The sequence below is a fragment of the Schistocerca cancellata genome, chromosome 3 (assembly GCF_023864275.1).
Source record: "Schistocerca cancellata isolate TAMUIC-IGC-003103 chromosome 3, iqSchCanc2.1, whole genome shotgun sequence".
Classification (NCBI taxonomy): Eukaryota; Metazoa; Arthropoda; class Insecta; order Orthoptera; family Acrididae; genus Schistocerca; species Schistocerca cancellata.
In genome coordinates, this window is record NC_064628.1 from 408,258,749 (window position 1) to 408,273,998 (window position 15,250).

Sequence of the window (15,250 nt, forward strand, 5' to 3'; positions counted from 1 at the left end):
GAGTTCTTTTAGCTGATTTCGACGCGAATACATATTGATTTTCAGGAACCTCTTGTTAGACCCCATTTGGTGTAGATGATGCCATAGCTGAATCCAAGTCCATTGCAAATTATTTAACCATAAACACAACTCAGTGTTCGAAAAGTGCGTGAGTGAATTTAATTCCACACAATATTACTAATGAATCTGTTTGGATCTATGGGATTGTTCTATCTTACATAAATTTAGATGGATATCCCTAAGTAATTCACATTTGTAAGTGAATAATTACGTCCCGATTTGACCTGTATCAGTGAAATTACTGTTTAACAAGCTGCATTTTACCTTCTACAGTGGAAAAATGCTCGTTAGTGACTGTAAACTTTTAGCATCAGGCTGAAAGTAGGCGGTGTTCATTCACAAACAAAAGAGTAAATGGATCTTAAGGCCTACGAAATATATATTTATGATTCCCGTAAAGCTTCATCGAATGCTTTTAGGGTATAGACTCCTTATCCAAGCTCACTTTTTTTTATATCACATATAGTTTGTATTTCCTTTTCACCTACTTCTTCAAGTACGTAATAAAGTTTTTTTTCCATGTGAATAGTCTCTTGCTCCAATTTCAGTCGTAGTTGTGCCAGCCACTGTGGCCGAGAGGTTCTAGATGCTTCAGTCCGGAATCGCGCGGCTACTACGGTCGCAGGTTCGAATCCTACCTCGGTCATGGATGTGTGTGATGTCCTTTGGTTAGTTCGGTTTAAGTAGTTCTAAGTCTAGGGGACTGATGACCGCAAATGTTAAGTCCCATAGTGCTTAGAGACATATGTAGTAGTCGTTGTTTCTGTTCTCGTTGTTGTTATGATTATTGTTGTGGTATTGGTCGTTGTAACTATGGTGACGGTGGTCTTCAATCCGAAGACTGGTTTGATGCAGCTCTCCAACATAGTCTATCCTCTGCAAGCCTCTTCATTTCTGCAAAACTGCAAGAATCTGTCTGTGAACTTTTTGTTCTCCACATCTGACTTCCGTACAACGCTACAATTTAAATATCTGTAGAAAAGACTTCCTAACACTAAAGTCCTTTATTTAATAGTAACAAATTTCTCTTTGTCGCGAATGTTTTCTTGCCATTGCCAGTCTACATTTTCCATCCTCTTCGCTTTGGCCGCCTATAGATATTTTGCTCCCCATCTACTAGTTTTATTGTTTATTTCCCAATGTAATGGCCTCAATATCACTTGATTTAATTCAGTCACGTTCAATTACCCTTGTTTTACAGCTGTTATTATTCGACCACAATCTCTTTTAAAGATCTTCCAAGTCCTTTGCTGTTTATCATAGATTTACCGTCTCATTGGCAAACAATAAGGTTTTTATTCATTTTCCGTCAATTTTCATTCACTTCTCAAATGTCTCTTTGGTATCCATCATGTCAGTGCATAGACTGGATAACGTCTGGGACGGGCTACAGCCCTTCCGGTTCCTTCTCAACTATTGCTTTCCTTTGATTTATAACTGCAGTATAATTTCTGTTCAAGTTGTACATAATCTATTAATCACTGTATTTTACCCTTATACTTTCAGAATTAAGAAGATTTCATTCCAGTCGACATTGTCAAAAGTTTCCTTTAAATCCACAGTATTGCCACAAGCGTTTCTACATCCCTCCGGAACCCAAATTTATCTTCCCTGAGATCAACTAACTTTTTCATTCGTCTATTAATAATTCGACTCACCACTTTGTGTTCATCACTTATTAGAGTAATAGTCCGATGCAATTCACGCCTATCGGTACCTTCCTACTTTGTAACTGGAATTATTACATTCATCTTAAAATGTGACGGTATTTAACCTGTCTTATATATCTTACGTACAGGTGGAATTGTCTGTTATGGACGATTCTCCCAAGGATCATAATAAGTCTAAGGGAATGTAGCATACTCCTAGGATCTCAGTGCTCTGTCAGATTCTTCTAGCCTTATGATATCTCCCATACCTTAAACTACTTCCTTATCCCTTTCCATAATGTTGTCTTCAAGTTAGTTTCTTTCGTATAGCCTTTTTGTATATTACTTCCACGTGTCAGTTTCCTCTTCTTTGCTCAGTAATGACTTGTCGTCTGAGCTCGTAATATTCATAGTGTTCTGTGTTCCCCAGAGGTCCCTGTAACTTTCCGGTATCGATCTTTCACCGACTCTTCCTTGGTTACACAACTTTATGTTTCCTCTCTCTCCATTTCTACTTAGCCATTTGCGATTTTCTGTTAATTTTATTTTTAGATGTTTATATTTTCTTTTCTTTATATTTTCTTCTTTTGTCAGTTTAGATCAATATTTCGTCCTATATCCAAGGACATTTACTGACCCGTTTCTTTTTCTTATTTGATCATTTGCTTCCGTCTATATTTCACCATTGAACGCAAAACGAATCAGAAATCTTTTTCGACAAGAATATGAAACACATTTTTCTTCGGTTTTGGAAAACCTTCGTTAAACTTCATCACTGATGCCATCGACGGCCGAAAATTGTTAGCCTAGTTACGCGTTGCTGACTAAAGTTTTCTAAGAAAGTGCAGACGATAACATGACAACGTGAAGTTTTCATGTAGTAAAGGATAAAGTGATCACATTCCTAACTTAAAACGACGTACTCACCGTTACTACTTCATCGAGCAGTGATGTAGTAGATTTTCCCTTTGTAGGCGCCGTTGCGGAAGGTAAATTCATTTAATGTTATTCTACCACCTTTGTGATGTTCTTTCAACCTTACAAATTTTGCAAATACTGTAATTAGCTGTGGCCTATAGGTCACCGTCATATGACATTTGTCATCTCTTGTTCCACTTGAAATGTACCATTGGTGAAAATGTTATAATTAATGCCAGTGGAAGAGTGAGCTCTGTTCACCAGCACTGACAACGTCTCAGTTGTGTTCGCCACGATAGGGTGATAACAGCGATTTACTTACTTTCCAGACTCATCGACAACGAGAGACCAGTTCGAGAGCCCAAAGCAAGCTTCGCATTCGATGATTACCATAGCCTGGAGGAGGTAAAGTATGATTCTATGTTATCCTAAACACACAATATTTAGAGATACGTGTAACTTGGAATTATAATTTGATAATGAATTCGATTTGGAGGAGCACTGTGTGTGTGTGTGTGTGTGTGTGTGTGTGTGTGTGTGTGTGTGGATTGCTGAGCTGGGGGGGGGGCGATGAGGGGGGAGAGTGAGGGACATATTTGCAGTGTACAAAAGCGTGTTATACGAATTGTTGTGTTGTGAACGGACGGAAGAGTACCCTGCAGGTCCGTTCAAGGAACTGGGGACATTAGCTTCCGAATCCTACTAAATTTACCCTTTAATGAAATTTGGCACACGCAATATATCTCTTTTTCATATCAAAAGCGCCAAAGATTTAAAGTCATTAACTTTGGTTCATAAATGTGTACATTATTCAGAAATACGTATTTTCAATAGCCTTCCAGCAGTCATAAAGAGATTAACTGCTAATAAAATTCAGACTTGAAACCGCCTATTCCATCAACAAATTTGTTCGTATAACCTACTGAGTTATATTTTATCAATAATATCAAATAACGTGACTTTTACTCGTCTTGTGTCCAGTAACGTGATGAATGTAAGTAAGTACTTCAAACTTTGTTTTTCTTCGATAATGCGTGGCTTCAACTGCCACCATCATATGCGCCCCATTTAATTGTACATTTAGATGCTTTGTGAAATGTTTGTTGTTAAATCAAAATACGTTTCAGATTTTTTTATTTACTCCACATATTGAGGATCATTTACCGTAGGATCTGTGGGGTCGTAAAAAGATCTCTATTTCGCAAATGTGTGTTATGTATTCTTGTTTCAAGATTTGTTGTACACCCCTGAGCCTGTGCTCTCTATGAATCTATGGAGCCAAATATATTTTTAATCTCATCTCTTTTTTACGGCATTCTCTTATAGAACTGTTTGCGACAAGGAGAAATTTCCATCTGTAAGCAGTTGACGTTTTGGTGTGTTTAAGAAGGCCAATTGAAACCTAGCATTAAAAGAAGAGACTTAGTTCTAGGTCCCAGGGGTTTTACTCTGTCTGAGCTACTTACATGAACTGCCTAAATGGGATATTTATTAATCCATCCAGTGGAAAGTACCTTTAATTTGTAACACAGAATAGCTTCTGCCAATGGAAGAAATTGCACATTAAATTAGTGGTCCTCAACCACACTATACGTGAAGTTATAGCGGAGCGCGATGATGGCGAGCACCGCCCTCCATTGGTATAGGGAATACTTTACATCCATGCTCTTAAAACTGACAACGCTGGTCATTACCCAACACAGGAACTGGACAGGTGTATCTGTAAGCGATATTTCTATCAACGCAAAAAAGTCAGAGGTAGCTTTCCTACCACTATACGGAATGTTAGAGTGTTGCCGCTTTGTTCACAACGTCTCACTACGTTTTGCTGTAGAAATTACAAATGTGGTGTGTTACCAAATATTTTAGTCTGTGCATTAACGGCCATGTCTAAATATGGTTTGGAACAACTGTAGGTATCATAGCTGGGCAAAGTAATTCAGAATCGTACACTCTCCCACAGCTCTTGCTAAGTAGGGCACCAGCCCACTGAATGATCTGTCTGTCTAAATGCGTTTTTTTTAAATTATGAAACTCTCATTATTAGTAGTAAAGGATTAATCACAAGCCTGTAGAGACATTTGATAGTGTTTGAATAATGAGTATCTACTAGTACTTTCGTGATTGTGGTGCTCTGGCGAGTAGAGCACCAACTACTCCCCCAGTCCCAGGTAGGCGTGGCGAATAGTCCTCATATCAGCCCTCCAAGCCATCCCTGATCCACTCAGCCAGCTGTCAAATGAGTGCCGGTGACGTTTCGTGAGTATAGACGGCAGCCGGCTAGATGGGCCCGGGTAACACAGAGGAAATTTACAGAGCAGTAGATTGGTTAATAACTTCACTTGAGTGCTCACAGTCTTTGCGAATACTGACCAGAGAGCTCCTGCTCTGAGGAGAAACAGCCAATTTCCAGAGTGACCATAAGGAGACCGCTTCGCTATAGGCTTTTACGAGCAACGACGTCACTGCAGGATTTGAAAGAGTACACCTCACGTCAGCTTTTGCAGACTTAAGACTTCAGGTTAGGACTCGAGCCTGATGCCTCTAGAAAAATGTCTATACTTAAGCATTATTACAAGGAGAGGGCTGAAGCCACATTCTCAAGCAATTGCTGCTGCCGGGTGCCTCATTTTCGCTCCGCTTGTTTGGGAAGATGGGGCATCGTTGCACTCGCCCATGCCACTCAGACAAGAAGTTAATTCACTGCCTTCAGCAGGCAAGTACGTGAGTTTAAAGACACGCGTCTAGCTTGTTGCTCTCACAGCGCGTTTTGGCGATCTTATGGCGTTCTTTACAGTGTGCTTAGAGTAAAATAGGGGCAGATGATCAATATCAAACCCTAATATACAAAAAACCGGAAATTTACTCATACTGATTGATATATTCATATTAAAACAAAACAAGACTTCGTTCAGAAAGTAGACCAAATTGTAGACTAAGTACCAACTCTTTATATATTTTTTTAAACTATGTAATGCTTGTTCATTTTGCCGGTATATAAGGCTTAGATGGCCAGACATGCAAAGAATAGATGGCCAACTGACAAAACACTTTAAAACAGAAGTCGCATTAAATGTGTATCCAACAAAATTAACACGTCTTTATTGAACTACTTGTTACAGATAAGTTTGTAGAGAAAATTGTAGGAAATCAGACAGTTTAAAATGTGACTGATATTTTTTTCTTGCTGCATCCATGCCATACATCAGTATGTCATGTGCAGGATTCGCGTAGCCAACGCTTGTACCTCACACACTGAATCCAACAGCACTGTTCTTTTGTTTTTAGGTAATCCTCCCCACAACCAAAGCGCTCTTCATCGTAAAAGCCATCACGCGAGTCTCCCCTGTACTGAAATTCCTCTGATGAGCCTGAACTGTATGAAGTCACTTAAGCCTCTGTCTTAATGAAAGCCTCCTATCACTTGCAAAATCGTAATCTGGAGCTGCATCTGGATTAAAGGGGTAAATTCCCATTGCTCTGAACTCAGACATGGCGTTCGCTGGCGTTTCTGATTTCCTCCAACACTCATGAAGAAGCTCGCAAAATTGACATCTTTCTAGCTTCCGATCTGGATGATTCCTTTGCCACTTTGCTGCGACATTGTAAAAATAGTTCAGAATTAGCATAAAATTTCCACAGGGCTTACGAGGCAAAAAATGATTCTCTAGCGATTCACATAGGCACATTTCCTAGAAACCACCATTTTACTACCCACTTTTTCCCTAGTTAACTCCGTTCATGACAACGTAAGGAGGAAGAAACATCCCTTCGGAATTGCAGCACGTCAGCACGGTAATATTTCCTCCCTTTTCAGACAATGTAACGACAGGTACTGCCTTTGATTGTCTTTACCCTATAACAGCGACTGGTACGTTGTTTAACTCAAGTCCCGTCTCACCCGTATTAAATATGCAACCTGGTTTTGTGAGAAAACCGTTCTCTTCTGTTAGGCTCGAAAGTAAAACGAGATATTCCTTGATTTCGTGCAAAGTATTCCCTGGACTCTGACATGAGGTACATCTTCAAATTTCCGCACAGATAGTGCAGGATGTCTAGAAAAGAAATGCTTCAACACTCGTTACCTGTCTTTTACTTTTCAAGGTTAAATCTACGTTTTAAGTGAAGCTAAATCCCAAAATTACTAGCCAAACTCCGTCCGCTGTACTTCGTGACAGGAAACCCGTAGGCTTGGATTTTTTTGTATGGCAGAGCCCAACAGGTATCTAGACCCATTGCAGCTTTTGAATAATAACCAGGTTTTGTCATTCGTTCCAGGGTTTCCTTGGAAGCTTCTGTGATTGAATAACCATTTTTTTTTACTTTATTATAGAAATTTGAAAGTCTTCTTCTCTACATCAGCCTAAGTGGAACTAATACATGATTATTGTGTAGTTTATTTTATGCATATGAAAATACAGCTGGATGAATTAGAATTCAACAACAGCTGGAAAAAATGCGCTGCGTATTGCGCTGTGCACGCCTCAGAGTTATGACAATGCCGCACCATGCCAGGCGTATGTGGAGAACTACGACGAAAAATTCGACAAGTCAACACAAAAGCTCTGTTCAGTCCCTGTGCTAACCATTCCTCAAATCTTAATGGTGTTTACGCATTCTCTTGTATTTCCTCTAGCGTCGCCTGCATTGAAACTGTAGACAAGCCATACTCCTTCTTCTCGTCTTCTACACGAACGAGTTCGTGGCAATTGTTAGTAGACGGAAAAGAAAAAAGTTTTAAACAATTGTCCAGTACGCAGGAATGCTCATTACAATTTAGTTCAAGTCATAAAAAAATGTGGAAACAACTGTGAGCGATTTGGAAAATATACAAGATCCTTCTACGGTAAACCTTGATAGCAGGTTTGCAGCAAGCTTACTCCTTCCAGCTGTATACATTTTAGCTTTTTAACCTACATCAACTTTTAATACACGACGCTGGACGAAACAAAGTCTACAAAGTCTACAGTCTCCAAAAACGTCTTCCGGTAAAGGACTCCACAAATTACAAACAGTGAATGAGGTTTAATCACGAACTAGAATTCTAGGCAATGCTGTAACTTTCGACACTTTTTTTGGGGTCATCAGTCTTCTGGCTTGTTTGATACTGACTGCCAGCTATGAATTCCTCTCCTGTGCCAACCTCTTCATCTCAGAGTAGCAATTGCAACCTACATCCACAACTATCTGCTGAACGAATTTCAGTCTCTGTCTTCCTCTATAGTTTATGCCCTCCTTCGAGTACCATGGAAGTCATTCATTGATTTCTTAAGATATGTACCATCATCCTGTCCCTTCTCCTTTCCAGTGTTTTCCACATATTCCTTCCCCTTCCGTTTCTGCGCAGAACCTCCTCATTCCTTACCTTATAAGACCACCTACTTTTCAACATTCGTCTGTAGCACCATATCGCAAATTCTTCAATTCTCTCCTGCTCCAGTTTTCCCGCAGTCCATGTTTCACTGTGCTCCAAACGTACATTCTCAGACATTTCTTCCTCAAATTAAGGCCTAGTTCGATACTAGTAGATATCTCTTGGCCAGGAATGCCCTTTTCGGCCGGTGGTAGTTTGCTTTTCATATCCTCCTTGCCGTCTGTCATTGGTTATTTTGCTACCTAGGTGGCAGAAATCCCTAACTTCATCTACTTCGTGACCCTCAATTCTGATGCTAAGTTTCTCGCTGTTCTCATTTCTCCTACTTCTCTTTACTTTTTCCTTTCCTCGATTTACTCTCAGTCCATAGACTGTTCATTCAGTTCAGCATATCATGTAATTTTTCTTTACTTTCACTCAGGATAGAAATGTCATCAGCGAATCGTATCATTGATACCCATTCACCTTGAATTTTAATTCCACTCCTGAACGTTCCTTTTACTTCCATCATTGCTTCTTCGATGTACAGATTGAACAGCAGGGCCGAAAGACTACATCCTTGTCTCACACCCTTTTCAATCCCAGAACTACGTTCTTGGTTGCCCACTGTTATTATTCCCTATTCACTCTTGGACATACCGTATATTACACGTCTCCCCCTATAGCGTACCCCTATTTTTCTTTTGAACGTCTTACACCGTTTTCGTTGTCGAACGTTTTTTCCAGGTCGACAAACACTATGAACGTGTCTTGATTTTTCTTTAGTCTTGCTTCCATTATCATCCGCAACGTGAAAATTTGATCTCTCGTGCCTTTATGTTTCCTAATGCCAAACTGATCGTCATATAACACATCCTCAGCTTTCTTTTCCATTCTTGTATATATATTTCTTGCCAGTAACGTCGATGCATGAGCTGTTAAGTTATTTATGGGATAATTCTCGCACCTGTGAGCTCTTGCAGTCTTCGGAATTGTGTGGATGATATTTTTGGTACGTCACCAAACTCATACATTCTACACACAAACGTGAATATTCGTTTTGTTGCCACTTCCCGCAATGACTTTATAAATTCTGATGGAATATTATCTGTCCCTTCTGCCTTTTTTTTCTAGCTTCCCTGCCACGTTCAAGATTCTGAAATTCCACGCTCCGACTCGTAGGACATTATCCTTCCGTTGGTTATTCAATCTTTTTCTCATGATCAGTTCCCCCTTGGCAGTCCCCTCCCGGAGATCGGAGTGGGGGCACTTCACCGTAATATTTTGCCAGAGGAGAGATCATCATGACACTTTTTCAATTACACGTCACATGACCTGTAGATGCACGTCGTGTGTCTCTAATGCTGTGGTTTACATTGCCTTCTGCATCCTCATGCCGTTGATCGCTGCTGATTCTTCCGCCTTTAGGGGTAGTAACCCCCCCCCCCTCCCAAGAACAAGAGAGTGTCCTGAGCCTCTGTCTGCTCCTCCGCCCCCTTTGACAAGACCGTTGGCAGAATGAGGATGACTTTTTAGGCAGGAAGTCTTCGTCGGCCGCAAATGCTGAATATTATTCAAAGATTAAGCGGTGGCGGATTTCGAGCCCGGTATAAAGGGAGGTTTTAATTAGTAATCAAAGACGCTACCCATAGACCATGGGTGCATCGTCTAGTGCTTTGACACTAAGAAAACGAAATGGTATGGACATTAACGTTGATTGACGAGGAGGAAGGAGGTAAATAAAACAACGCCAGATGAAATAGCTCATGATGTTGTATTATCGATTCAAGAAGAAGTTCGTCGATAAGTGTTTGAATGCACAAAGCAATTTATACGAGAACTGTCACAAGGATACAGAGCCATGAAGGAAATCACGAAAATTTTTCCAAATTGTTGAAGCAAAATCTGTGGTCAACGCTTCATACGACGATGCGGATGTAGCATTGGAGTACCTGGCAGAAATTTACGATGAGTTTGATAAGAAGTAGGTTCTGCAAGAAATAAAAGTTGGGGTAGGTATCTACGTGTGGACAAGACTAGAGTGGCGGTTGCTGCGAGATGGACTTTAGTTTATAATGGAAGCTCAGTGAATCATTTCCACATACACCACCTATAATCCAATACTATTTTACCATTTGTGTCTCTGTCACATTATGCGAAAGAAATTTTTCTTAAGTGAAACTAATAATTATCTTCACATTACGAAGAATCAAGAACAACTAGTCAGTCTGTCCATTTTTCCAACAGAAAAAAAGTTTCAAATGGAATATTTCAACGACGTTATTGAGAATTTCAGCAAAATAAAGGGAGCAAAACATTTACCATACTAATACCAATAATAACTACTATCTCGTACTATGATTGCGAAAATAATTCATACTATTATCGTATAAACTTTATTTCCAGACGTATCAAATATAAATGTAATTTTCTTATTCTATTCTTTATTAATTCTTTACAGTGTACCTTATGGTTGCTGTGTTAAATGACGATCCGTATTCTAAGATTCTCACCTATGTCTCTATGAATGTTTATTGGTACTATTAGAGGGTAGAGCGCCAACAATATAAATACTTATTTAATTTGTCAGCCATTATACCTATATTATTAATTTTTTTCAAAAGATACGCTACAAATACGTCAGTTTCTAAAACAACCAAGGGCCTCATTTAGTTTGCCTCTAGTCTGGAGTGTAATGTTTTTTGGAAGTTAAACGTGAACAATCAGTGGTAGAAACTAGAAGTTCGCAGAAGCATTTGAAATTTGGCGTTACAGTAGAATGCTGAAGACGAGAAGGTCGAGTAACTAATGAAGAGGCACTGAACCCCATTGGAAAGAAAAAATTTATGGTACAACTTGTCTTAAAGAAGAGAACGATTGATGGAACAATATCTTGTGGCCTCAAGGAATAGTCTGCTTACAGAGGCAAGTGTGTGGCGTAAAGGATGGTAGAGCGAGATCGAGGCTGTAGAATATTTATGATCAGATGGAAATTTTGGAAATTTGTAGGAAAGGTCTACGGGACCAAACTGCTTAGGTCATCAGTCCATAGGCTTACACACTACTTGATCTACCTTAATCTAACTTACGCTAAGGACAACACACACACCCATGCCCGAGGGAGGACTCGAACCTCCGACGGGGCGAGCCCCGCGAACCGTGAAAAGGCGCCCAAGACCGCACGGCTACCCCGCGCGGCTATGATCAAATTCCCACAAGTCACCAATGTAGCTCACGCACCTTTTGTTTCCAGTTATGTGCGACAATACGTGATGCTTCTGTACTTGTTCGCAGATCTACGCCTGGCTGGACACTCTGGTGGAAACATACCCAGGTACAGTGACGACAGTCGTGGGTGGAAGCACGTACGAAGGTCGCGAAATTAAAGGTGTGAAGATCTCTTTTGGGGACGGTAACCCAGTAGCAGTCATTGAGGGAGGTGAGTAAAGCGTTCTGAACCTTATAATGAGTAACTTAATATACAGGGTGTCCAGAAAAGGGCTCCCTGATTTCAAAATTAAATGTCTCGAAAAAGATCGACAGAGGAATGCAGTAAACGGTATGTTTATTGTGAAAGCTGTAAGAAATTTATACAGCAGTTTGAAATAATAGTTACAAAAGCTGCTAACAGATGGCTCTGTACGCTGTACAGCTCATATCAGCATACATAAGTGAAATAATCGTATGAAAACAACCTTTGGAATCAATCACAATGTTTTCAAAATGTTCACCATTGGCATCGCCGATTCAAGCTCGTCCAGCGTGGCGGGATGCTTCGGGTAGACCATGTCTTTCACTGTGCCCCACAAAAAAAAGTCACAGGGAGTCAAATCCGGCGAATATGGAGGCCAATCCATGCCTGCACCAGTAAATTTGGGATATTCCAAAGCAATGACTCGACTCCCGAAGTATTCCTCAAGAAAGCGAAACACTTGTTCGGCCCGATGTGGTCGGGCTCCATCTGGCATAAACCATTCAGTACCTGGTCGATCCTCTAACGTTTGCTGTGTGGCGACAAATTGTTCCAAAATTGCAACGTAACGTGGACCAGTCACCGTTTCTCGAATGGAAAAAGGGCCAATAATGCCTCTGCTCCATACTGCAGCCCACACAGTAACTTTAGGAGAATACAGGGGTTTCGCTTCATACCAATATGGCTTTTCGGAACCCCAAAATTGCCAGTTCTGCTTATTTACGTATCCATTCAGGTGGAAGTGTGCTTCATCTGTAAACCTGATGCAGCCAACATCAAATCCTTCACTATCAATCATTGTAAGTATCTGATTAGTAAAGGCAACTCTTTGTTGCACAGCTCGTACGGGTATGGCCTGGTGCGTTTGAATTTTGAATGGAAACATGTGCAGGCTCTTGCTCAGTATTTTCTGCGTGCTGGAATGCTTCAAACCAGTCTCAGATGCAATTCTACGGACGGATGACATTGGATTTCACTGGATAGTTCCAGAAACTGTGGCGATATTTTCAGGCGTAACTGCGGTTTGCTTGCGGCCAACATGCCCCACTAGATCATCAGTTACGCTGCCTGTTCGTTGAAATTTTGCGAAGAGCGTACGAATGGTTTTCGCATCGGGTCCTTTTGGAACATTAAATCGTGCTTGAAAACTTCGCCTTGTTGCCGTAGGACTCTCTTGTAACCTGTGGCACCAGAAAAACACGTTGTTCAATGGAGTACATGGCTTTAATCTCTTACTTCGGTACGCTAACCTCCTTTCACGTTTCAATAGTGGAACTGATCGCTCTGGGCTTCGGATCACTATTTATACTTGGCATTGCGTATGGCGATTACAGCGTCATTCGTTAACAGCTTTTGTAACTATTATTTCAAACTGCTGTATAAACTTCTTACAGCTTTCACAATAAACATACCGTTTACTGCATTCCTCTACCGATCTTTGTTTTCGAGATATTTAATTTTGAAATCAAGCAGTCCTTTTCTGGACACTCTTTTACAGTCACACACAGTACAAGATTTTTAACGATTGGTTTCGGACGTGAAGCGTTCGTTTACAAGTGAGATGAGCAGTGAAGTCTCCACTTCGTGATGGAGCGTCGTAGTGGTTTTTGGACCCAAAGAGGTTGCCGAAGACGGATATGCCAGGGCGAGTAATTCGAAAATTAATTTGACTGTTGTAGCAGCAGACATACATTTAACAGACTGAAGCTGTCGTATGTATAACGAAATGCCTTTGAGTATGCACAACCGTAACATTGTGGTTTCGTGTTGGGTGTTTTCAGTGACAGAACCAGAGTGTACATACACACTTTTTATGCTGCTGGTGATCAGAAACGGTTGTCAATGGGAAAAGAAAATATTACAGTTAATTTGGGTCTGTCAGTTGAATTAAATTTCTACCTGTAGAGAAATGAATTAGTAGTTCCATCAGGCTTTCTATCGCACGACCTATGATGTGAGTGTACTTCGAATATCTCTTCCTTGTACCTGAAGAAGGGACCTTGTGGTTCCTCAGCTGAAAGGCCATAAATACAGCTGAGTGTATAAATAACCATAGCTACGAGAATGTAGAGTACTTTCTTTCCACTTTGAAGTCAGAGTTCACAATCCCTTAGACGTCGATCTCACTGGATCATGAATACAAGTTGACTGACTTTAGTCGATTTCTTTAAACCAGCTAGCGTGGAAAACCGAATAAAAAGGTTACTGCTACCAGATGTAATTGTCTGTGACGTGCGGTAGTACATTCGTTTTCATAAAAATAGCAGACAGGAAACATGTGATTGCGTTCAATCCTTATATAATCCACTATGTAAATTATGTATGACATTGGTTCCAGCACGCAAAGTAGTATAATAGAGAAAATAACACAAGAAACATTCAGTTAAACCTCAGTTCTTCAGAACTTACATTACTCACTGATGCTGTTCCACTTTCATGGGCCCCATTACGTTCTGCTTTTTTACTCCAGCAGCATGCGATTGTTCAGAAAAGTTTTTGTTGTTGTTGAGTGAACTTAGTAAACGCATTTTCGTAGAACGCTGACCTTTTAAATCTGAAGACGAAGCATAATTCCTGTAGACAAAAGTGCTTAGTGCGAAATAGGCTCTTGATTCTGTTTAGACCTTCAATAAGCCTTTCTGATTTTTATAAGAATTTCATTTGAAGATGTAGGAAAGTTAGCTCTTTGTAATCCGAGCCTGGTGGTATATAAGAGAGACACAAAACCCAAAACATAGAAGAATGAATTCTTCGTTCCAGGTTTGCATTTGCATGTTGCAGAAATTTTGTTTACGGTGATCAGAAAGCCAACTTATATTAAAATGAGAAAATATTGAATGTAATGAGTAGGCTAATACTCTGTGACGATACACAAGATTTTTCCTATATTTGAGGTACAACAATCCCGAAAGCGCTATACGTAGTTGTATCATTACTGTGCTAAGTTATTATCTCGCTCTTGCAGGTGAGTCGATTTACCTTATGAGTACTGTACTACTGCATGCAGCTGCATTTCACCGTGTATGTGGACATCCACGTCAAGCAACTGCGAACAGTGAGCGCCTCTACAGCAGCTCCCTGCATCCAAATTTACCTACATCGCTTCATAAGAACGTTAATTGCTTTTGGCAGGCATGCATGCTTTGGAGTGGGCTACCGTAGCCTGTATGTCGTGGTTCATCAATGAGATCCTCACCACCGACAACTCGACAGTCAGGGACGTCATCGAGCAGCTCGACTTCTATATCTTCCCCACCACAAACCCCGACGGGTATCACTACACTTGGACAACAGTAAGTAACTCGTGAATTTTATGACGTTTCACGCACTAAATACACAATATTCAAATTACATACTGCTAAATGAAATACGATGTCCATAATCTATTTTAGATATTTAAATGTAAAGTAAATCTCACCAATCTCGTTGATGAGTGAATTAGAGGCACCTAGGTAGTAGCTTGCATTCGCCCGGTTGGCGGCGGCGAGGTGTAGGCATACACAAAAGCATTGGTAGGTCATCCTGGTCCATAATCAAAAATGGTTCAAATGGCTCTGAGCACTATGGGACTCAACTTCTAAGGTCATCAGTCCCCTAGAACTCAGAACTACTTAAACCTAACTAACCTAAGGACATCACACAGATCCATGCCCGAGGCAGGATTCGAACCTGCGACCGTAGTGGTCGCGCGGTTCCAGACTGTAGCGCCTTTAACCGCTTGGCCACCACGGCCGGCGGTCCATAATCACTCAGCCAGTTTCCTCAAGCCACTGAAATTTGTAAAAAGTGGGTCAAAGA

General features: G+C 40.6%; 1 protein-coding gene across 1 annotated transcript in view; it reads left to right on the forward strand.

Moving 5' to 3' along the window:
• LOC126176731 (zinc carboxypeptidase-like) overlaps positions 1-15,250 on the forward strand; it is a 67,792-nt gene that overhangs the window by 20,213 nt on the left and 32,329 nt on the right. The window contains exons 4-6 of the mRNA XM_049923900.1: positions 2,957-3,032; positions 11,275-11,419; positions 14,585-14,745. Coding sequence (XP_049779857.1) covers positions 2,957-3,032; positions 11,275-11,419; positions 14,585-14,745 — 382 coding nt within the window. The remainder of the gene's footprint in view (positions 1-2,956; positions 3,033-11,274; positions 11,420-14,584; positions 14,746-15,250) is intronic.